We start from the raw sequence: 25,263 nt of genomic DNA, 5'->3' as shown, positions 1-25,263 counted from the left end.
TTCCACAATAAGCAAGAACCAAAATAGCATGACTGCACTCACCCCACCACTCAACATTAAAATGGTACCTACACAGAATAGACCAGGGCACAAAATCAAAGTGCCCAAGTTACAGTCATCACACCTCATTCTATGCTGCCCTACTCTAGCCTAACCCAGACAGTACAATATCCTTTCCTTGAGCAATTTGTGGGCCAATCTGTTGGCTATTGCTAGTTTCCTGTAAGAGACACCTGGGGTGAGGAACTTATTGTTTCCATTTGTTCCCCTGACCTCGTGATTCTCATCCTAAATAAAGAGATGCTGTGTCAGTTTTATTGACTTCCTCTATAATCTGAACACTACTATAAAATCATCTCTCTTGTCTTACTTTCAATGATAGCAGGTTGTATGTTTTATTTGCAAGTCTGGAAACCAATGTGGTCACTCCTGCATTGTCTCATTTTTTTGCTGCATATTTTAATCCAGGTTGCATCAGGCATTTCTCTTCTCCTCCATTGTTATTGTCATCATCTCATCCAGTAGTCTTTATATTTCACAAACAATTTTGCTGCCAAGTTTGCCAGGTGACAAGATAATGTGACTAACATTCCAGATCTTTCTCTTCCTTTGCTTTTGTAGATTCATTTACCATCGAGTAATTCATTGATGCTCTTTTTCGACTTTCACTCATTCCCAGGACTTGGCATTTTTTATTGCTCAAATATTTTTCCACAGTTGGTACTCTAATACTTCTTCAGGCCCCGAGAGTTGAGTAAGTAGTACAAGTCAGTGATGTGTGTAAGTAGATTCATACATATATACATACATACCAGTGCCCTTTCCCTCTCATAAGGGTAATGGCTAAAAATCAGAACACACATCCACCCTGTATCCATCCCACACCCATCTTAAGAAAACATTCACTATCCCTTCCATCTTAGCTCCTTGCAGATGAAGGGTCATCCTTTTCCTGTTCTACACTGCTTGGGTCTGAGGCAGTACAGCAAAACACAGCTTATTATATTCTTTCTTTGCTTGTTATTTCTGTATGCTCAAACCATCCCAGCATTCTCTGGTTAACCTTTTCTTTCAGCACTTTCCACCCCACTCTGTGCCGTACCTCCACATTTCTCACTTTGCCAAATCCTTTATCTCCACACCAAACTTCAACACTTCATCTGGAACATATTTAGCTTCTTTCCTACCTCCTCTAAATTTCAAGTCTGCTCCATACAGTGCTACACAACCACTTTTTCATACAATCTTCTTTGTATTCATTCCCAGACTTCACATGATACTTTTCAGTCCCATAGACAGTTGTTTCCCTTACTCTGTCAGTCACCTCCACTCCTCACTCCTCCATTCCCTGCTGCATGTGACCCCAAATACTGAAGTTCTTCACTTCCTCCAGCATCTCACCATTTAAACTTGCTTTAAACTCATGGTCATTATCATCCCATGTACCTTTCATCAAGTTACTTTTGTTATTTTATACAAGTTATGAGCAGATAAGTTTGCACTAACACACCCATAGAATTGTACTTCTGTGTTGTACATGTGATGCAGTTTTTGTCAGCACTGCCAACAGTATTGAATGCTTGTGCACTTTGGGATGTTTTCCAGCAAATGTTAAAAAAAAAAAGAGAGAGAGAGAGAGAGAGTAAACAGTTTACCAGAAAAACACAGAAGAGAAGACACTATTATGCAGTAGTGATTAGGAAGTGTAGTGGAGAGTTTTGTCTTCTGTGTATCAACCCTGTTTATATTGACCACACAGTGCCTTGTGTATTGATGCTTGTTCCCTTGATGTTTTAAAAGCAGTAGAAATTGAGAAGATCTTGTGGAGTGGTGGAGTATTGCAAAGTTGGGCTAATAACCCAGAAATTGATTGGCAAACCAGCATGAATGAACTAGCAAAGTTCATGGCCATGGGGTTTTAGGTCTCTTGGAAAGGGGTGTGTGCGAGACCCATCAGATTTCTTCAGCGTAACCCTAGTATTATTGTGTCTTATTGCATTACATTTAACTCGCACAGCATAGAAGGGCAACAGGGAGGGGTGGGGCAAGCAGCTCTTTACCAAGGTGTTGAGATAGGAAAAATAGTATGTGTGAATCTCAGTGTGAACTTTGTCCCAGCCACCCTTTACATAAAATGAGGATTGTGGCCTGTTTGTGTTTGTCTGAGATACCAGTGCTAAAACATTGCTGGTAAACTTATAAATTGCAAATAACCATTTGTCACCTTGAGTTTCATTAACTGGAAACTTACCACTCCAGTAATAAGCAGTGATCCTTTAGACCCACCATAATCTCCCTTTGAAGAAACATTGGAATGTTGTGCTGTATTAGAGTGGGTCTGTTATTGTGATGGGCTGATAGGTAGGAGGGGACCCGTCACCACTTGTCAGCTCTCCTTTTGTGATAAAGTGGAGGGAAGATAATAAAACTTGATAGAGATCTTGAGTCCTGTCCAGAGACAGTGTCAGTGGCTGATGAGGGTGCAGTGAGGAGATTATTCTTTTCAGTGAAGTCTTGCAGGACTCCCTTATGCAGGTTTCTATCATTGGTCCTTTGCTTGTTACTGTGCCTTTTAAGCAAGTGATGCCAGGTACTGCAAATTGTCATCAGTATAATTTATTTTGAAACCCTGAACCTTTATATCCAAAACATTTTATTTGACCAATGCTCAAAACATGCATTTTTCATTATTGTGAGAACTACCCTTAAAATGTTTGACCTTGCTGATCTTCTAAACAGCGTTTTTTTTACTATTGCAATGAATAGAATTCTAAGTGAGATTTTTCATTATTGATATTATTTTTAGTTTTTTGTTATAGGCAAAATACTTTTCATATTTTGAGGGAATCCTTTGACCTGGATACTCCCAATATTTATTATAAGAACCATTGCTCACCATTACAGAAAGTTTCACTTAGTTTGATCCAGCCATTTTGTTGTGCTGTTGCTAACAAGCTGTAGTGCTATCCAAAAGCAGTTATTTTTATTGCACTGATGACCATAACTCCCAAATCTTTTAAGTCTACCAATTTTCAAAATTGTATCTTCACTCTTATAAAGTAAAGGATCATAATTGAGGAATAGGAAAAAGATTGTTTTGGTTCAAGTTAAATTGGATAACTTTTGAGGAAGTTACAGCCAACAAGCTATTATCATACTACAGTATTGGCAACTTTGGCTTCAACTTTGGCCCAATTACTAATATAACTTAATAAGCAAAGTAACAATGTCAATGAAAATCAATACCTTACCTCTGGATTCTGACAAGGCAAGATGTGTTCAGCATTAAGCCTTTGGTTGGCATTAGCCCTTTTATAATTGTTGTGTTTTTGTTTTCCTTTGAAGTAGCTCATCTATTCTGCCATTTTGACCCAATCTCACAATTTCAAAATAAATACAGTAATCTGGAATTGTGTATTTTGTATGCAGTAGTCCTTCAAAGCTTTCAGGTGTTAGGTTTACCCGAACACCTGCAAATACAGTCTGCAAGGGTTGCCATTGTAGTAAACTGAAAATCAGATGGGGAGAGGGGCTCTTTTTTTATGAGGTATTCAGACAATCCATGTATAGCAGTGGTGAGAGTACAGTTCTTTGAGGAACTGGGGGTTCACCATCAGCTGAATGAATCGTCTGTCAGTAATTAAAGTAGATGATTAACTACTTCATTACAATGACGCCTATGTAGGTGTCATGAGGCGTGAATGGGTACATGAGGATGCTGTCATCGGTGTCTTGATTATATATATATATATATATATATATATATATATATATATATATATATATATATTTTGTACCTGAGTTACCCCTTGATTCTGTGAACTGGTTTGATCACTTTTTCAGTATTTATTATTACTTAGAGTAAAAAAGAATGAGTAATACAACTGTGACTTTATATTTTATAATGCGAGTAGTATGTTGCATTCTACATATAGCAGCTGATGCTGTATGCAAGAATTTGACTTGTGCTGAAGTGGTTAAACCATGCATTGTTAAGAGAGGTTTTTAATTCTTAATGGTGCACATGCAAGATTTTCCTCCTAAGTAATGGTATGAAGGTTGCATAAACAAATATCTCACTATCTCATATCTCATATACAATATATATATATAATATATATATTGTATATCATGAATTTTTTTCGTCCATCTCTTGATATTTATTATTACTTTCATACTGCCTCCCATATTTCTCCCCATCCTCGCCACAATGCCCACTCATGCATAGGTTTAATGTACAAAATTGGTCTTTAGTGATGTTATGCATTTTCTCTGGTATGCATGGTTGTTTTCTTTTGTTGTAGTAGAAAAAGTTCTTTTTAATTCTTTTTAAACCTAAAGTTTATTACAATATTACTTTATCAAGTACTTGGTTATTAAGGAAAGGAAAGGCTCATGTTTGTGGAGTTTAAAATTTAAAATTGGATTGTCTATAACATAAAGTAGAACCTCAGTTCTTGAACACAATCCATTCTATAAAACTGTTCCAGAACAGATTTAGTTGAGAACCAGAACAAATATAATAATCTGCTGGAGTAGTTTTATCAGGGTGATATTTTTTCACAATACTTGGATTTTTGCTCCATTTTCTCTGGGTTGACTACTACGGGAAGAAACTATAAGATTTTTTGGTTGAGATCCAATTTGTGTGACTTAAGACATTTAAAAACTGAGGTTCTACTGTATTTACATTTGTGGAGTTTTGAATCTAATGATGTTTATGCAGATTTTCTTAAATTGAGGAACAAAGATTGTAACCTAAGCAAATACTGCAAGGTGCCTTGGAGTAGAAAAGTTTAGTAAAAATGTTAAATAGAATTAGAATCTTTGTGTATGTGTATTATGTATATAATGGTCTATCTATATACCAAGGACTTTTTCTACCTTTTAAGGGAGGTAGCAAAGTCAAGGTGCAAGTACCCATTTCACTCCTACCCATTCCACTCCCATCCATTCCCATCCACCAACCTTTCCTTCCTCTCATAGCTCCTCATGGGTGATGGGTCATCCTTGTATCCCACACACTACCCTGGGTCAGAAGCAATGCAGCAAGACTCAGCACAGCCACAGTAAGGCTGTTTCACTTCATCGGCAACCCCACCCTCCATCCCCTCATGCAGAAAAAAAGAAGACTGGGAGAAATCCCTTTGGGCCGTGTCAAAATATCATTCATACATAACCGCTCCCTACCCCTAACCCCATCCACCACATCCTGCCCCTTCTTTCCTTGCATCACAGTATGAATATATGTAATGGTAGTTTATAGGAAATAAGCCATGCTCATGGGTTTGTGTCTCTTACTCTCCAGTACAAGCTTAAAATTGTTAAAAGAATGGTTCCAGCATAGGCTGTATCTCCTTGTACTTCGATGATCATATTTTGATTTAGATTTAGGTATTGTTCCAGCTTAGGTTACTAAGCTAGTCCAAGTATTTATACATCTGTATGGATAACTGTATTTTTTCACATCCTTTAGACATTTGATATTTCTCTGTTTTCTTGACTTCTTAAAGCACTCCCTTCCTTAATCAACAGATCTCTTCTATCAATGTAGTCTACCTCCTTTAGTGACCTTAATACTGTAATCAAGTCATTCTTGTCTCTTCAGTCTTTCATCATTGGTAGTGTGTATCTTATTGTAGTATACAGGGAAGAGCCTTAAAATCTTTGGTTCCTGTCTCTTCTCCAACTTTCATATCTAATTGAGTTTGCTTGTAGATTTTAACTTTGAAGTTGTTCCAGGAATTGATACATCTCTATGGAAAATGTTTCTTGATGCCCTTTAGACACCCCGCCTCCCACGCTTACACACACACTCCTGCTCCTCTACTTACAGTCTCATGACTCCTCTGTTTTAGATCAAGAGCTCTTTATATTCCCTTTAATGACCTGAAAACTACTATTAGGTAAACTTTCTTTCTCATGATGGCATGTTCAGTGCTAATCCTCTTTCCCACATTTAATGTGCAGGGCTGGGAACTAATTTGGTTGCTGGTTTTTGTATTTTCTTATCTTGTTTATGGCCACTTATGGGTGGGCACTTTGCTCTTCAATTGTAGGAATTTTGTGTAACAAATTTGATACGTGAAAAGTAGACCATCAATACCGTATGTGTCAGTTTATTGACCTCCCAGTAATTGCCCTAACATCTTGAAACCAAGACAGGACATTACTGGGTAATGGTAGGTGAGGGGCACACTTGAAATTTGACCTCAGTTGGTGAAAACTACATTTGTCCCAAATCTGCCCTGAAGCTAAATAAATGTCTCGTTAGCCAGACTAGACTCTGTAAATGGTATGAACCATAGCAAAGGAGTTGGAGGTTTTTGCTTGTGGGGCACAACACCTTGTATTATGTGATGCTTCAAGCAGTATTTGCTTAGGTTGCACATAATTGAAATCACATTATAGCATGTATTTGTTATTAAAATGTACTTTGTCTAATAGTGTGAGCAAATGAATGATTACTATGTAGACTATTTAGATAAATTGTAACATCAGTAATTAAATATGATTTTGTGTCTCTTTTCAGGCAGTCAGGAATTAGAGTATTATAGAAAGAGCCATTACATTTTTCTACTCAACAATGGATCTCAGTGTAAGGTAAGTTCAAGTTTCGCTGGCTAGTTGTATTTTTAGTGATTCTTATGTATGTGCTAGTGTGGGCTTTTCATTGAAATGAACTGTCATATGATTGAACAAATATCTCCAGTCATAGTTGAACATTAAAATTTCTATTGTTGTGTAGTTTTATTGTTTAAAATGATGTTAGTGTGATCTTTTACACGGAAATGTAATGAATTTCAGCACCAGGCGTCGCGAAGATGAAGAAAGCCAGTCAAGTTTAAACAATGGCTCTGTAGACTCAAGTGAAGCCATGGAAGTTGAAAGTCCATTAGATGAAAATTCCAGTGCTGCCATGGACTTGTCTGGGCCCAATGGCACTGCTCCAAAGCGACCAAGGGAAGGTAAGCTGAACAAAAAAGATGGTTTATTGTATTTGAATAGGTTTTTGTTGCTTATGAAAGAAGGTACCACATACTAATGTGGGGAGATGAACATCTTAATTTTATATAGGCTATTGTATAGTATTCTGTAGATTTTTTTCTTTTCTTTTTTCACCTAGCTGAGTGTTACAAATTTAAGACTATCTCATGAAAGCTTCTTTTATCTTAAATTGAAGCGCTGATTTATTTTTCGTTCTTGATTGCTTTGGATGTAGATAACCCTTTCACTACATGGTTGACCACCATGGCATAAACCAGAAACATGTTTGTATGAATAGTTCACTTTATTGGTGGTTATACTGGACTTCTTCCCATGCTGGGGTACTGGCTGTATAGTTTTAGGGATTAAATACTTTAGGGTTTTCAGTGGCATGCCAATGGACCAGACTTATGCAGCCTTCTTCGTTTGGAGACATCTACACTTACAGAGGAATGCAGAGCTACTTTTTAGTTTTTTACTGTCGCTCATTTCAGCTATTCTTAAATCTTGTGTACCATTCCTAGGACACCACCCTTTTCTCAGACTTGTGATAAGAGAATGATGCCATAATTATGAATAAATGGGGAGCAGTTAGGACCCTATGGGTCCCAGTGTTTTATCTTCAGTGAAAGGATGAACCATGCTTTAACACAGCCAACCCCCTTACAGAAGGGAAAGGGCCATTGGTATGTACATACTTTACTTCTGAGCAGTAAGGCATGTATCATATGACACCACATGGCTTGGCAGAACTGCAATTACAAAGGGGTGGGGGGGGATCAGATATTGAACATTATTCAACCATTATGTGCACTCCACTTGAGGCCTCCAATTACGAGATAGATCTGGACCTAGGTTTACAAAAATTTTGCAGCAATAGATTGTTGGAATCTTCTATATTGAAGTTATTTGTTTGAAAAGTCACTGGAGCAGTCATACTAACACTACAGTTGGTTCCCCTTCCCCCTTTAACATGTTTCCCACAAAGTAAGACAAACATAAGAGATAGAGTAACCTTTCTCATGCCTTTGTACATTAAACAGTTGAAGAAATTGAACCGTATTTCTTATCTCAGAAATACTGCCAATTTTTTTTATTTATGCATCCCTCTCATGGAACAGTGTTGCCATAATCTGTGAACTTGTAAACATTCACTTGTGTATCTTTTTGTGTAGAAATATGAAATATATGATGAACAGTTGGAGCCAACTTCTGTTAGTATGCTACAGTGATTTACTTAAATGAGAATAGTGGGTTTCCAAAACTATGAAATGGTAAAGTTGCAAAATATACGAGTTCAGGTACATTCTCTTCACCCATTGTAATTGACTCAGAATTTGTGAATGCTTTTTGTTCAGTGTTGTATCTGTCCATAGCTCCATTTAGGCAATAAAACTTGTAGACATCCCCGTTACAACTTTTTTGTTTATGACCCCATATTTACTTGCTGCTCTCTGTATGAAGTCACCTTTGACTCTGAATGAATTTTCTTGTATACGTTTATACAATGGGATCATGTCGTCTCCTCACTTCTTGCCCTTCTTTACTCCTATTCCCTTGTATAACTACTCTTGCATTCTTCCAAACAATTGGAATACTCCATTCCTTGAGATAGTTCGAAGAACCTCATCAACACCATTGTTTTTACTATACCATTCTCTCTTTCTCTCTCCTCACTCTTATCCTCTTGCTCTCTCATCTCCTTCTGTCTTTCACCTCCTCTTCAACCTTTCTTTACCGCCTTTCTTTCTCTTTCACTCTCTCCCTCCCCTCCCCCTCCCCTACTTCTTGCCATCTTCCCCTTCACTTTCCCTCTCCCTTCATTCTCCTCTCCTTCCTATCCCCCTCACCTCCCTCTCACCCACTCACTCCTCCCATTCCTTCTCTCCTCCCTCTCCCCCTTTCCCCCTTTCCCCCTCCTCTCCTTGCCCCTCTCCTTCTCCTCCCTCTCCTCCTCCTCCTCCTCCCTCTCCTCCTCCTCCTCCTCCTCCTCCCTCTCCTCCCTTTTCCCTTTCTTCCCTTTTCCCTTTCTTTCCTCCCTCCCCCATACCTCTCTCTGTCTTTCTCTGTCTATCTGTATTTCCTTTTTTCTTCTTATTTTTCCCTCTCCTTTTCCACCTCACTTCTCCCAAACCCATCGTCTCTTTCTCTCCCTCCCTCCCTTCCCCTTCTCTCTCTCCCTCCCCCTTATCTCTCCCTCACCTTCTGTCTCTCCTTCCCTCCCTCTTCTCTCGCTTTCCCCCCTTTTCCTTCTCTTTTTTTCTCCCTTCCTTTTCCTTCTCTCACCCTCCCTTTACCTTCTCTCTCTCCCCCTTCTTTTTCCTTCTCTCCCTCCCCTCCTTTTCTTTCTCTCTTGCACCCTCCCTTTTCCTTCTCTCCTTTCTTTTTCTTCTCCCTCCCACCCTCACTCATCTCTCTGCCTCCCTCCCTGCATTTCCCCCCTCTCCCCCCCTCCTTCACTCCCCTGTCGTTTATATGATTATAATTATTCTTTTTATATCTCCATCCTTCCCTCCCTCTCTCCTCCCTCCTGCCCTCCCTCCTCTCCTTTTCTCCTCTCTCTTTCCCTCTCTCCCTACCTACACTCTCCTTTTCTCCCTCCCACTCCTCCTCTTTCCCTCTCTCCTCTCTCCCTTCACTTTTTTCCTCACTCCCTCTCCCTCCTGCTCCTCTTTCACTCACTCTTCTGCTCCCTCTTCATCCCTCCCTTTCCCCCTCTCTCTCCCTCTTCCCCCCTCTCTCTCCCTCTTCCCCCCTCTCTCTCCCTCTTCCCCCCTCTCTCTCCCTCTTCCCCCCTCTCTCTCCCTCTTCTCCCTCTCCCTTCCTCTCCCTCCTCTCTCTCCCTCGTCTCTTTCCCTCTCCTCTCTCTCCCTCTCTTTCCTCACCTCTTCCTCTCTCTTCCTCTCCTTCCTCTCCCTCTCCTCTCTCTCCTTCTCCCTCCCCTTTCTCCCTCTTCCCTTTCTCCCTCTCCCCATTCTCCCCCTCCCCATTCTCCCCCTCCCTCCTCCCCCTCCCTCCTCCTCCCCATTCTACCTCTCCCTCCCCTCTCTCCCTCTCCCTCCCTATTCTCCCTCTCCCTCCCCATTCTCCCTCTCCCTCCCCATTCTCCCTCGCCCTCACCATTCTCCCTCTCCCTCCCCTTTCTCCCTATCCCTCACCTCTCTCCCTCTCCCTCCTTTCTCCCTCTCCCTCCCCTTTCTCCCTCTCCCTCCCTCCCTCCCTCCCCTTTCTCCCTCTCCCTCCCTCCCTCCCCTTTCTCCCTCTCCCTCCCTCCCCTTCCTCTCCCTCCCTCCCTCCCCTTTCTCCCTCCCTCCCTCCCTCCCTCCTTCCCTCCTTCCTCTCTCTCCCTCCCTCCCTCCCTCCCTCCCTCCTTCCTCTCTATCCATCCTCTCTCCCTCCTCTATATCCATCCTCTCTCTCCCTCCTCTCTCTCCCTCTCCTCTTCTCTTTCTCCATCTCTCTCCCTCCACTCTTCCTCATCTTTCTCCCTCACTCACTCACTCACTCACTCCTCTCTCCCTCTCTCCCTCCTCTCCCTCCTCTCCTTTCTCTCCCTCTTTTTCCTCTCCTTTCTCTCCCTCCTCTCTTTCCTCTCTCTCTTCTTGCTCCTCTTTCTCTCTCACTCTCCTCTCCCTCTCTCCCTCCCTCCCCCCCCTTCCTTCTTTTCTATCCCTCTCTCTCTCTCTCTCTCTCTCTCTCTCTCTCTCTCTCTCTCTCTCTCTCTCTCTCTCTCTCTCTCTCTCTCTCTCTCTCTCCTTCCTTCCTTCCTTCCTTCCTTCCTTCCTTCCTTCCTTCCCTCCTTCTTTCCTCTCATTTTTACTCACTCTCTCCTTTCTCTCCCTTTCTCTTGCTCTGTCTCTCTCTCAATCTTTTTCCCTCAATCTCTTCATCCACATCCCCCATCCTCCCCAATATCCTCTGTCACCTTCTCATTACCCTTGTTATCCTATTCATCTACATCATCCATTTATATCCTCCTTTTCATCCTTCTCTCCCTCTTCTCCTCTCCCAATTCCACTTCCTCCTACTCCACTGCCTCTTTCTACCCTCTTCCTGCCCCTCCATTTCTTTTCCATGTTCTCATTTTTCTCACTTTGTTGTCTTCTTTCTTCTTCCCCAACCATCTTCTCTTCCTTCCCCTCTCTTTCATATTTCTCCTCTTCCTCCTCCTCCTTTACTCTTCCCTTGCTTGCTCCTGCTTTTTTTCCTAGTTCCCACTCCTTTTCCTCCTCCTTCCACCACATTATCTACCCCCTTGTTGTCCTCTTTTATTCCTCCTCTGTCTCTTCCTTCTACTACTTTCACAACATTAGCCCCATTAACTGCCTTGTTCTTAAACATAAGATGAGGATAAATTTCACCATACCATATTTGAAATAATTTCTTTCGTTCAACATGTTTTTATTCCCTGCTTTCTGTTATTTCTTTATTTTATTTATTGTATTTTTGTTGTTGGGGCCACAATCACCATTTCGTTGAAAAATGTGCACAAGATACTACAGAATCATGGTTGACAAAAAAAATGCTGCTATGCTTGATAGTCATGACCCTTTGAATTTTTCTTGTAACATGTAGCTGTCTTTGGTTCTGTTGCTGGATTAATGTTTGCTTATAGGAGCAGTTTTAAAAAAGTGAAATTTTTTAACTTCAAATAAATGGTCATTCCACTGTGTACTGGTTTTAGTATCTGCCATTATTTTCATTACATAATTTTCTTCTCATTTTTACACCATTTTCTCAGTTCCTGATATGAAATTAATTATTATTACTTTTTTATGTTCAGTTACCATTCCTTTGCTTGAATGCTTGGAGAATTCTCACTTCCTCTTTTTCTCATTCTCTTTCTTTCACTCATTCTCTTTTTCTTTTTCTCCTCTCTTTTCTCTCCATCTTTTTCTTTGTCTTTTCTTTTGTTTTCTTCTCTCTCTCTCTCTCTCTCTCTCTCTCTCTCTCTCTCTCTCTCTCTCTCTCATTCCTCTCTCTCTCATTCCTCTCTCTCTCTCATTCCTCTCTCTCTCATTCCTCTCTCTCTCTCATTCCTCTCTCTCTCTCTCTCTCTCTCTCTCTCTCTCTCTCTCTCTCTCTCTCTCTCTCTCTCTCTCATTCCTCTTCTCTCTCTCTCTTTCTCATTCCTCTTCTCTCTCTCTTTCTCATTCCTCATCTCTCTCTCTCTCTCACTCTCTCTCTCTCTCTCTCTCTAACTCTCTCTCTCTAACTCTAAACATTCTTAGACATTTCTTTATATGCCAATGCCCATGTCCTACTTACCTCAGCAACCTGAACTTTATTTCAAATGGACATGTTCCTCTGATTGTTAATGTCTGCCTTATGCAGTTCCTGCTCCCTACTTTCCATCCCCAAAGTAATGTGGTCTTTTTATCCACAGTCATTTTGACATTTTTGTAATTACCGTACCCCAGATGCTCCCAAATCATCACTCCTTCCAACCACTTCGGTACATTGACACCTACAAGTTTTGCCTTTTCTAGTGGTCTATGATTTCACTGCTCATCATCACTTTGGTTTCCTCATTTGACTTGACCATAGTATCATCCTCCAATTTCCCAAATGTCTAGTATGCATTTTTCTTTTCTTTTCCTGTTCTTGATAGATAATTTCTGATATCTTGTTCATTGTGAAAGTCGTTTTTTCTGTTCTACATCTATGAACACAGAAGTGTTCTAAACTTCTGTATCATCATGTGTCTTATTGAACTATTTGTTATGATTTATTGGTTTTTACTCTGTATTGATGTGATTTAGTCCGTTTTGGTGTTTGTAGGTACCAGATTTGCATTTGTTGACAAACTACCAATATGTCTGGTGTTTGATTTCCACAATTTAGGTGCTGCTTGTTTGCTTCAAATAATTTATATATACCTATAATTGGTGCATATTATACACTTCTATTGTTTGCTGGCAGTAAAATTGAATATTTTTCATGTCTAAAACATAAGGTAGCTCCAGGCCTATGTCATCTTGCACAGATTTTAACTTAAACAAACTTACCCATATATAGGTTGACCCACAGTTATTTATTTTATACGGTCGCTGGCTGAGCAGGTTAGAGTATCACTGCTTGTGATGAAGGTCAAGGTGATGGCAGTTTGAACCCTGCTTCAAGTTTGACCTAGGCCATGGTTCATTAAATTCCAAGCTACAGTCCTCATTGAGTGGCAGAGTCCTAGCCTCCTGATGGAATAATCATTATCAATGAGTATTTTAATTATTTTTATATTTTATTTTATTTATTTATTTATTATTATTATTTTTTTGTTTTTCTTGATTTATCTATATTATTCTTCCTAAAAATTGGGTCTTTACAACTCAAAATGTCAATCAATCAATTGCCCCTGGTCTCTCATGCAGGAGACTCGCAGCTTCCAGGTAATTGACAACATTTATAGGTGTTAAGAGAGAGGATGAGGTGTTCTATGTCCTGCACCTGAGGCAGCTTTCTTCTGTGGTCAAGCCTATTCTGTGTGGGTATTGTTTTAGTACTTGATGGTGGCCTGAATGTTAGTGTGGTTCTTGGTTTTCTTGGGAGTTTTTGTGGGGCTGATGTCAGGGGAGGATCAATGGAGAAGTGTGTGTTTGATGATTTGTCCTACATTGCCTGTTTGTGATATGTGATCTTCAGTGCCGATATTCAAGGAGAGTACTCTTTTCCTCTCCCTATCCTTCTCTCAGTCTTCCTCTTTCTCTCCATCTTTCTTTCCATCTTTCTTCCATTTCCTCTCCCTCCCACTCTCTCCCTTCTCTCCCTCTTTCCCTTCCTCTTCCTTCCTCTCTCTCTTTCCCTTCCTCTTCCTTCCTCTCTCTCTCTCTCTCTCTCCCCCTCCCCCTCCCCCTCCCCCTCCCCCATTCTCCTATTGTCTTTCTTGCTCCCCATTCATATTTTCTTTTACATTTTCTCTCTTCCCCACTGTTTACATTGTTGCATTTGTGTGATATAATGAGATGTGTGAGCAGGGCTCAGGACTTGCCCAACATTTTTGTGTGTCAGTCCTTGTGGAGGAGTTTGGCTTATGTATGCAGAGTCTCCATTGGGGTGGTTGTTTTAGTGCTTCCTGTTTTTATATAAAAAAGTACTCAAACTATGCATTGGTAAACATAATAGTTATAGGATTATGCCTTTCTCAGCTACAAGCTCACCTTGGAACACACATCATATTATCTGTCAATCTCTCCTTTGGCTCCTCTATTCCTCTCTGTCCTTATCTATCAGTCTCACTTTCTCATTTCCTCTCTCTCCCTCTCTCCTCATTCCTCTCCTCATTCCTCTCTCTCTCTCTCTCTCTCTCTCTCTCTCTCTCTCTCTCTCTCTCTCTCTATTTTGTCTCCTGTCTCATCTATCACTTTCATTCTCTCTTTCTCTCTCCCCCTCCCCCTCTCTCTCCCTCCCTCTCCCCTTTCCTCCCTCTTTCTCCCCTTTCCTCCCTCTTTCTCCCCTTTCCTCCCTCTTTCTCCCCTTTCCCCCCTCTCCTCTCTCTCTCTCTCTCTCTCTCTCTCTCTCTCTCTCTCTCTCTCTCTCTCTCTCTCTCTCTCTCTCTCTCTCTCTCTCTCTCTCTGTCTTAGACATATACCATGCATGCATTCACACAGGTCATGAAAACAAATTGAAAAAGACTGAAATGTCTAAAACAGGAAGAAAGTTTATCATACAAATGCATAAATACTTGGAATAGTTTTTCTCTCTCTCTCTCTCTCTCTCTCTATCTCTATCTCTCTCTCTCTCTCTCTCTCTCTCTCTCTCTCTCTCTCTCTCTCTCTCTGCTTTTTTCTCTCCTCTTTCCTCCCTCCCTCCTCTTTCCTCCCTCCCTCCTTTTCTCTCGCTCCCCTCTCTCCTCACTCCTCTCTCTCTCTCCTCACTCCTCTCTCTCTCCACTCATCTCTCTCTCTCTCTCTCCACTCCTCTCGCTCCCCTCTCTCTCTCTCTCTCCCCCCTCTCTCTCTCTCTCCCCCCTCTCTCTCTCTCCTCTCTCTCTCTCTCCTCTCTCTCTCTCTCTTTCCTCTCTCACTCGCTCTCTCTCTCTCTCTCTCTCTCTCTCTCTCTCTCTCTCTCTCACTCGCTTTCTCTCTCTCTCTCTCTCTCTCTCTCTCTCTCTCTCTCTCTCTCTCTCTCTCTCTCTCTCTCTCTCTCTCTCTCTCATACCATGCATGCATTCACACAGGTCATGAAAACAAATTTAAAAAGACTGAAATGTCTAAAACAGGAAGAAAGTTTATCATACAAAATATACCAATGGCTTTTTCCTTCTTACAAGGGAGGTAACCAAAATCAAAGGCATAAATCCTCTTCCACCCATTTCATCCCCACATAATCCACTCCCATTCACCACCCCTGCCTTCCTCTTTTCTTGGCTCCTCCTGGATGATAGGTCATCCTGCATCTCACCCACTGCCCTGGGTCAGAAGCACTGTAGTATGACAGTACATCCAGAGCAAGGCTGCTTCATTTAATCAGTGACCCCCCTCGCTGTCCTCTTGTACAGAAAGATGGGAAGAAATCCCTTTAGGCTGCATCAACCATTCTCCACTCTCCCCTATCTTCTGCCTTCTCTCTTCCTTCCTCAACAGACATTTCCCTCTTTCCCAGTGCCCAGTTGATTTCCAAATGTAAATATTATAATTGGAAATTAAGGTTAAAGTCCAAGTTGGAACCATACATGAATTTGAAGATAGTTGCAATAAGTATTGATCCTCTCCTGTATACTAGAATAAGGGAAACACACACAGTCATGCACGTGTGTGCACAAACCCTCACAAACACATTGGAGCAGTTACAAGGGACCCACTTGTTATTCCTTGACATCCCTATGATCTGTGGGAAAGAGTAACCAATAATTATCTGACTGTGAGGAGTGCAATATTGAATAATGAGAAGGAATAATTTTGGGAAGGTAGATTTTGTGGAACTAAGGAAATTGTTTGCTGAAACCGGCTGCAGGGAATTCAATAACAGAAATTCAAAACAAACAGGATTTTTTCTGTAGTCAAGAATGAGTTTACGGGTCAGTTTCTGGTTGGTGGTGGGGAATGTGGTCTTGATTTTATGCAAAAGGTTGATGCATGGTCTTGGTGCAGTCAAAGTTAATTTCTTGTACAGCAGGAATTCCTCAGCCAAGCTTCACACTTTAAAGATACAAAGACAACCTTCAAAATACACCAATGGGAATATTAAAAATGTTTAAACCATCCCAGTAGAACTTCTATACACACAAACCAAATTCTGGCCCATCAAACAGTCCATGAAAATGATCATAGGCACACATTTCTTTGTTAGGGTGTTCAGTCTGATCCATCCATCCATCCATCCATCCCATCACATATGTATAACCAACTGAATGGAAAAAAAAAAAAAGGCAGGGTACCATCTACAATAACCTATCATCTACACCTTGCACTAAAGGGAAAAACTATACACATAGGTTACAAAAGCACTCCAAGACCCCTTGAACTCCACACTCCACCTATCTCCCAGATATTAGCCCTACAAAGAAAACTTTCCTACAATAAGCTGCAACCACACAGGCACAACTGCATGTGGGCTGCTAACTAGCTTTAGAATGGTACCAACACAGATTGAAATTGCCCCAGATGCAATTTTGATACAAAATATATGAAATACCTCCAGCTACACTGTCCTACTCAACCCTTGGCCAAATAACATCACAATATCTCTTCCTCGAGTGACCTGTAGGCCAATCCAGTGGCCGTTGTCAGTTACCTGGGAGCTGTGGGTATCCTAGAAGAGAGACCTGGAGAAGCAGATTGGTTAATCAGGAAGGAGGGCATGTAGTCACAAAAATGATCATTATAATTTTTGTGATTACGTGCCCTAACAAATAAGAAATAATAACTAAATGTTCTGAAATGTGCTATAGTGACCCAGAAATTAATTTTGTCGTCAGTAGGTCATTAGAATACAATGAAATCCTTCCAAGTAAAAACCATACTGGCATGACTGCAATCAGTCCATTACCTTGTACAGGGGTCCCTCAAATAACGCGGATTCGAATAACACGGATTCAATCATACGTGGATTTTATTTCAAAACCATCTCAAATGTAGAGAACCGTTTTAAAATTCACGCCGAGTTGGGCACGCATACGCACACACGCGGCAACATCGCAAACAATTTTACCGCCCTAACCTGTTGAAGTGTATGTTTTTCATTTGGAACACAACTAATAAGTCTGATAATGACTGCGCTTGTTGTGTCTTAATTTCTCTTATGAGGTTCTTGTTACTGGCGGTGGTTGTTTGGGAGATCAAAAACAGACGTATACACGCTTACACACGTGTAGACACGCACACATAGACACGTGTTAGACAACCAGTGTATGTTGTGAATGCGCGTGCGTGTACACACAAATACGAACACAGACACATGCACGTACATGCTTCCTTGTACATGTTAACACAGACGCATACACGCACGCACGCACACACGCCACACACACATACATACGCCACATACACACACATATACATACGCCACACACACACACAATGTGTGTACGCCACATACACACACATGTATATACGCCACATACACATATGCATATGCGCCACATACAAATGTATATACGTACAAACACACATACACCACAAACGCCACATACATACACCACATACACGTGCGCACACACACACGCACAGACACACACATACACATACATACGGTTCTCGGTATTTAAATATGGAAAGTCAGCATACGTGGATTTGGTCATACGCGGTAATTTCAGGAACCTAACCCCCGCGTTATTTGAGGGACTCCTGTATTGAAACAAAATTGATGACAACAATTATAATTGTTGTCTTGAGTTTTGTTGAATGGAAAACCCACAGCCTCACGAGAGCTGGCAATGGTACTGTAGTCCTCCCACAAACTTCTCTAGGAAAAACTTTTGGACCATTGTCTTTGTTGTATTGCTGAGAGGCTGGTTCTGTATCACCAGCTCAAAGTAGTGTGAGGAGGAGAACAGTTACTTGTTGTCATCTCTTTTGTGAAAAGGTATAAGAAATACAGTTGAAGTTGGTAGAAATCTGTGATCTAGTCTGGAGACTTGAGTGTCCCTTAGGGCAGCAGCTCCAAATGGAGGTAAGGGGGTTGCCCATCATGCAGGACCTCATATTGGTCCCATACAGTCACAGGTGGGGGTGGGGGAACTTGCAAAAGGGTGATGCAACCGCACTCAAAAGTTTAAATCGACTAATGAGTAGGTTTTGAACAATTAGAAAATAGAGACAAGGTGTTGACCTCTTCGATATGATGATGCCTATAAGTACAAGTGGTTATACAAGGTTACTGGTATCGGCATCTTGATTATATTTATTTTGTAGTTGTAGTGTTGCAAGAATTTGACTCTTATTAAAGAGGTTGAAAACTTTCTTCAAAAACATAGGTTTTGAACTAAAGGTCATGTAAAAAATGTAGTGGTTCTTAAATAGTACAATAAAAAGATTGAATAGATTGCTATGAGAAGTGTTATAGGACCTAACTATAAGTTGTTGAAAAAAAATTATGATTTTATATCAAAGAGGGGAGAGGTAGAGAGGGGGAGAGAGCATAGGTGTGTGTGTGGGGTGCAAAACATAAGCCTAGAGATGATGATCATGCTAATATCTTCCAGTAGTGTTCAGATGCATCTCATTTAAAATCTAAGTAACTAGAGTAGAGAATCAGATTAGATTTTTATTAACTGGAAATAGTTCTTTAGTCATTGCATGCTGTTTGTGAAACGAAGTGCTGTTTGCTATCCTAACATATAAGAAAAAATTACCAAATATTTTTAGATGTCTAGTGGTGACCCAGAAATTAATTTGGTTGTCAGTAGGTCATTAGAAAACAAGGAAGTCCTTCCAAGTAAAAACCATACTGGCATGACTGCATTCAGTCCATTACTTTGTATTGAAACAGTACCATGCAGAATAGGCCTAACCAGATTCAAAGTACCCCAGATACAGTCACTGTACAGAAGCCACAGAGGGCATCCTACAGTGCCCAACTCCCAACTTTTCCATCTTACTCCAAGAACAACACAAAATGTCTTCTTTTTAGTGATGGATGATAATACTGGGGCACTAGATTTACTGATTGACTGATGGTTACCAATTAGAGCTGATTAATTTAAATTGATGAATATTTTGACTACTGCTAATCACTAATTAGTTAGTTTAAACTAAGTGAAATCACACCAATTATTCAGGATAGCATCCCATTTCTGTCAAATAGTACTTCAATATGTTGAGGTGTGGCTACAGGTACATTGGGGTGATGGACTTCTGGGGGGGGGGGGAATTGTCATCCACCAGCCTGTTGCTCAGAACGGCTAAAAAGAAGAAAAGAAAAGGAAAGAAGAAAAATCAATCCACAGGTGTGACCCAAAGGGGACTGGTACCTGCTTTCCAGAAATAGTCCAGTGTTCACTCTCCTTCCATCTTGTACTATTTAATGCTCAGAAGAGGAGCTCACTGGCACCTGCCCTCTCTTGTGTTCAATAAGCTGATAATATCACAATAAAACCATGTATGCTTGACCTAAATGAACAAAGCCCATCACATAAACACATCTTTCCAGTGCATTGTAAGAACACAAACAAGACTTACTGCCTAAAATGTTGATTCTATATTGACTGAATACCTGTCTTGACAAATTGATTTGGATTCAAAGACCATCCACCAGCACACTGGTTGCAAATCATATATACCAAAACTGTATCTAACCATATAAAGGAGGTGTCTGAGTCAAAGCACACATCCACTTAATACATATTTAAATTCACTTGTTGTTCCTCCCATCTCAACACCTCATGGATGAAAGGTCATCCCCGTCACTTGTCACATTGCTCTGGTCATGGGTACTTACACAGCAGTGTTTGGCAGCTGGATCTTGTTTACCCCAATACTTCATTTATAGTGAGGGCAGTTTATAAATTTCCAAACAGCTGCAGGCACAGGATTGGAATGTCAGGAAGAAACTGTTTGCTAACACTTTCTAAGAACCACAATCATGCTTCTATAGTAGAGTACCCAACAATTAAGAAGACAAAAATAACCTAGAAACAATATGAAGTAAGTCATTAAGATAATAACAAACTGAAAGACAAAAGTACCAGTAGTATATAATACATAAAGCCTAAAGTCATCCTCATAGAGCAGAATATGAAAATGATGTATACTGTAGATGGTTTCATGCAAGAGCTCATGAACCTACTCACCCTCATATCATGTCACAAACACTGTATGCAACAAACTCCAGTGGCATTACTCTTGATATCTACAGCAACTTACCTCAATATCCTACATCACTGACACACACACACACACACACACACACACACACACACACACACACACACACACACACACACAGATCACAAAACATGGTTTAACAAACTGCCAAATCAATCAAGTTCAGAAATAATTCCTTAGATAAGCAAGAATTGCACTGGCGTATCCACATTGTGGTCATCGCCCTGTGCTAAAATAGTATCAATATTGAATTGGGCATAAGACATTAAAATGTTAAATGCAACTACACAAAAGACAAAATACTGTTATAGTGTCCTACACTCCATGCAGAACCTGGAGCCAAAATTGACCCACCATATCCCAAATTCTATTTAAAATCTAGACTTACATAGTTTGTCTAGAATCTAGAGGGTCTTCCTCAAAGCTGTGGTAGGTGGCAGGCCATGTTAAACCATGTAATCCTAAAGTATCCTTTCTCTGGCACTGGTTTCTGTGATATTTCTCAGGAACCAGCCATTATCTTCTCCCAAGTCCTTTTATCCTATTAACCCACTAGCAGTTTTGTTGGCTTTTGGGTCACTGTTAGGTGCATCAGATTTTTTTTCTCACCTCATTTGATAGCCTGATGTTCAGCACTTCAATTGTGAATCATATATGTAGATAATAACTACAACCCTATGTATGAGTGGGGTGACTGAATTGAAGCACACCCACACCATTACCCACTGACCCACTCCTCCCAGCTCACTATTTTTGGGGTGAAGAGTCATTACACAGCCTCCCCTCCACCCTACTCAGAAGGTTAGAAGCAACTTTTTCTCAAATTTGAAACTATAGGTTTTATATAATACAGGCTGAATGTAATGAGTGATGATTTTTTTTAAGATTTGACCCTGTACCTCCACCTAGACAATTTTACACTTTTACACCTGCTCGGATCAGTCAATCCATTGCCCTGGTTCTCATATACAAGAAACTTGCAGCCCACAGGACCATAGTCACTGGTTGAACTCACAAGTCACTCAGTGAATAGGATTTGCACTGCTGTCATGGATGGGGAAGTGAAAGGCAATTGAGGTCTGTTGCCAGGCAGATTCTACATTTTTACTCTTTAGTATGGGTTGGTAACCTGATGTGCTACTTATTAAGGGACTTTAGTGAAGTATAGAGTGTGGTAGTAAGTTGTGGAGTGCATGTTTTGTGATCTGGTTAGGTGAATTTTTGCATAGATGTATTGTAGGATACAAGGGTTAGGTTATTGTAAATGTCATGAGTTGAATACTGCTGGGGGTGGGAGGATACAACAGCTCGTGCTAAAAACTGTATCCCTAGCATTCTTGTGTGTTCCTTTCCAGGAAGGATTTTGGTGTCTGTGTGATCTCTTGGTGTTGTTTTAATGCAGCCAGTTATTATTCGTTAAATGTCTTGTTTTCTTAGTTGTTGAATATGCTATGGATCCATAGTTGTGTAGTTGTTACAACTCTGTTTTGCGATATTTCTATCTGTTCCCAAAATCTTGTGACTTCCACTTTATACAGTGATGATTCTGTTGTCCAGATATTGTGCCTGTCATTGTTCCAAGTATATTCAGTTTCTTATTTGGCTTAACTTTGAGGTCATTTAATGTTTGAGGTGAAGGTTTTGTGTATCATGTCGTATTTTAGGGTCTTTATACAGTGAAAGAGGTTGATAGCTTAACTGTTGGTACTTCATACATTCATGGTAGTTGGGGGTAAGCAATGTCACTTTTGAGGCGATGTCTTCGTTCAGTTTTGTAATAGCCGTAGTTGTTAATACATATTAAAGCAAATTTGTGTTGTCAGCCTCTGTTTTGTAAGTGCTATGCTGGGCTATTATAACTAGGCCATCTGGTTAAGTAAGAACTTTGATGTGATCTCGGTTAGGTGTAGGGAGGTTATTGACTTGCATAGAATTGGAGTAAATGTACCAATAAATTAAGTGGGTTATTTATATTTCATTTGTCATTTATGACAATGTGGTTGACCACAGTTGTTGTAAGAGTGATCTTTGCTAAAAGCATTTAATTAAAAAATAAATGACTGTTACAATTTGAACTTGAAAAAGTGGCGAGAGCTCAGCTAGTTCATATAAAAATTGTACTGTTGAATAAATTCACACCATGGAAATCTGGGACACCAAGCACCTGCTTTACACAGAATGTGGTGCAGTCCTGCTTACTGAGTTGGAATAAAGCCACAGGTATATTGAGTGTATGTATCATGTACTCATTCTCTGGTTTATGTCAAGGTGGTTGGTCATAATGTCTTTGAAAGGGCAATGTACATCCAAAGTGTTTAAGAGTTCAAAATAAATTACATTTTGATGTGAACTAAGGGAAGAAGAGAATTAATATTACATTGTAATTCTGTAACACTAATAATGCATACTATCTACCCATGTGCATACACACACACACATAATGCACAAATACACACACATTCACACAGTTCTTTTCTTTTATTTTAGGTAAATGCAATTTAGCAAACTACATATGTACACACAGACATGGGATTGTGTATAGACATACACACACACACACATGCTTGATCTTGAATACATTTAGTTTATGTATATTAGTCAGTCTATAAAGATTTTAGGTACTTTATTGTTAACTTTGGAAAAATAAGTGTTTGGCCAAGACATAGAAACACTAAGTTTTAAGTATGGTGTATGCCATGCTTCCACTTTTCATTTTTGTGTACACATGTTGACATATTAATTGTTGTGTTGAAGGTGAGGGTGAGGGCAACTCCAACAGTGAGATTGAGCCTCCACCTACGAGTCGGCGACGATTGGAGAACCACCACCCCGTAGACAGCGCTCTGTCAGATGAGGAGCAAACAACTCCAAAGGTGAATGGTTACACTAATGGTTATGAGAGTGACAGCAATGACTTGGAGATGCCGCCCACACCTCCCATCAAGGAGCTAAGCCCTGAGGAGCTAGCGGAGAAGATGAAGATGGTGCGCAGGCTGCAGGTGGAGCTAAGGAGCGAGGAGATGAAGCTGGTGCTGCTCAAGAAGCTCAAACAATCGCAGCTGATGAAAGAGAATGTGGTCACCAGTACCAATGATGCTCTCAACAAACTCCCGGCTAACACGACCGCCACCAAAGTCCTCAGCACCCAACCACCACCGCTCATTAAGCCCGACCTAGGTTCCAAGGTAATCTCACCTGCTCTTACGCACCTCATCTTATTGGACCTTGTAGGCCAGTAGGCTGGAAAGGAAGACTAACACTCAGGATTTTTAGCTGCATTGAGCAGAGCAAAGCAGGCTCTTGCTTCTGAATCATTGTGGCTTCAGAATGTTGGGTGTGTTTTGCTCTGCTTGACAGAATTTCAAAAAATTTAATCATTAAATTGAGATTTATTAACCACATAATTGGCAAAAGCCTGTCATAAAGTTTTGGGATGGTTTTGCTCAGAAAGGAAGGACATACCATGAGTATGCATAGCATTAAGTAGAGGCATTTCCAAGTGATTGCTGGAAAATGCTGAAACAGTGAAAAATGATGAATGTATGTCAAAATGAAAACTTGAAATAATATGTAGGCCTGGTGAGCACACACTAGAGATAGACAGTAGCACATAGCTGTATGTAATACAGAACATTACACGGGTGCTCAGACAGGAGTCATGGTGTGATCCAATTTGGATCACAGTTCGCAATATTGAAAAATCTTGACGAAGTGGTTACTTCCAGGCCTCATCTTCAGCCATCCCTGCCCACCTGAAGGTTTCCCGTGAGTACAAGCAAGCAGTCAAAAATCTTGCCAGTTCGACCACACCTAACCTCTCCCCAAGTGCGGCCCAGGCACAAAAACACCTACTGGCAAGAGGTAGTACAAGTGCAGGTGTGATAAGCAATCTAGTACCTATGTCCTTGTTGTTCTCACTACTATCTTGATGTCTTCTTACCATCTATTGCATACTTGCAAGTTTTATCCTATATATATTTACATATATGTAAGACTGCTTTTCAGGATGTATTATTTGATCCAGAATTGAATTGAGTGTATAGACTACATAGTTATTTACATAGAGCATGTCCAATTATTTATGTATACTGTATTCATAATGGTGTTTATATTTATACAATCCTGGGATTAGAAAATAAAGTGAGGCTGCTGTTAGCTCCTCCTTAAGGAGGTTCCTTGGGGCAGGTGTCTGAAAGAGACACTTATGCAGTGAATCAGGCCCAAAGCTGATCAACTTTCACTCTTTTTTCCACCACTTTTTCACACCAGGCAAGTTGACAACCAGCATTTGCTCCCCTTTACTAGCTGGTAACTTTAGAAAAGGTCTCATAATTGCATTGCAGACAATAGACCAATTTTCTTTCCAAGAGAGATCATTAGGAGGGCCTTAGGACTGTTGCTGGCAGCAATAGGGCAGCATGTTTCCAGTTAGAGAAACTTTAGGGACTAATTTGATTTACTGAAAACAAAGTTGTTAGCCACATATCTAACTGGGGAAAATTGAACAGTGAAATGCAGCTTGAAAGTGCCAAGTTGTTCATAAATATAGAGGAGTGCTTACTCCCTCAGGAAGATGAGGAAATTATTTTTTCCTTCCATGTCATTTGATGTAGTACCCTCTGTAAAATTAAGTTTGCTCTACATATTCCATTTGTGATGCATGGAGTGGAGACATGGAATGAGAGGCAGAATGTGACAGTGTGTCTTAGACGTATTTGAGTAATATGATGTATGATTGAAAAATTGATAATCATGAGATGTGTGGAGATGAGAATAGAGCAATCTATGTGTTAGCCCTGTTCCCTCTTACAGGAGACCCATGGCCCCCAGATAACCACTCATGGCCTCAATTCATTTAGATATATTTTTTACTGTCTGAATTGTATGAGAGTAGGGGAGAATAGAATGAAGTACTCAATGTCCTCTGTATGGGGGTTGCATATGGATCAGTTGGAGTCTGTTGTAAGGCCAGTTGTATTGGTATTGTTTTAATGCAGGGTGGTGACTTAAACAGCCA

General features: G+C 40.5%; 1 protein-coding gene across 2 annotated transcripts in view; it reads left to right on the top strand.

Moving 5' to 3' along the window:
* The window catches only part of simj (transcriptional repressor p66-beta simjang), an 89,477-nt gene that overhangs the window by 30,110 nt on the left and 34,104 nt on the right, over positions 1-25,263 (top strand). For both annotated transcript variants that reach the window (XM_076209081.1, XM_076209075.1), the window contains exons 3-6: positions 6,533-6,603; positions 6,808-6,968; positions 23,001-23,431; positions 23,972-24,122. In XM_076209081.1, coding sequence (XP_076065196.1) covers positions 6,587-6,603; positions 6,808-6,968; positions 23,001-23,431; positions 23,972-24,122 — 760 coding nt within the window. In that variant the 5' untranslated portion in view covers positions 6,533-6,586. The remainder of the gene's footprint in view (positions 1-6,532; positions 6,604-6,807; positions 6,969-23,000; positions 23,432-23,971; positions 24,123-25,263) is intronic.

The sequence above is a fragment of the Oratosquilla oratoria genome, chromosome 2, assembly GCF_046742065.1.
Source record: "Oratosquilla oratoria isolate Oo_2021 chromosome 2, ASM4674206v1, whole genome shotgun sequence".
Lineage (NCBI taxonomy): Eukaryota > Metazoa > Arthropoda > Malacostraca > Stomatopoda > Squillidae > Oratosquilla > Oratosquilla oratoria.
Note: the sequence above shows the minus strand (reverse complement) of the source record. Positions and strands in the feature narration are given on the sequence as shown.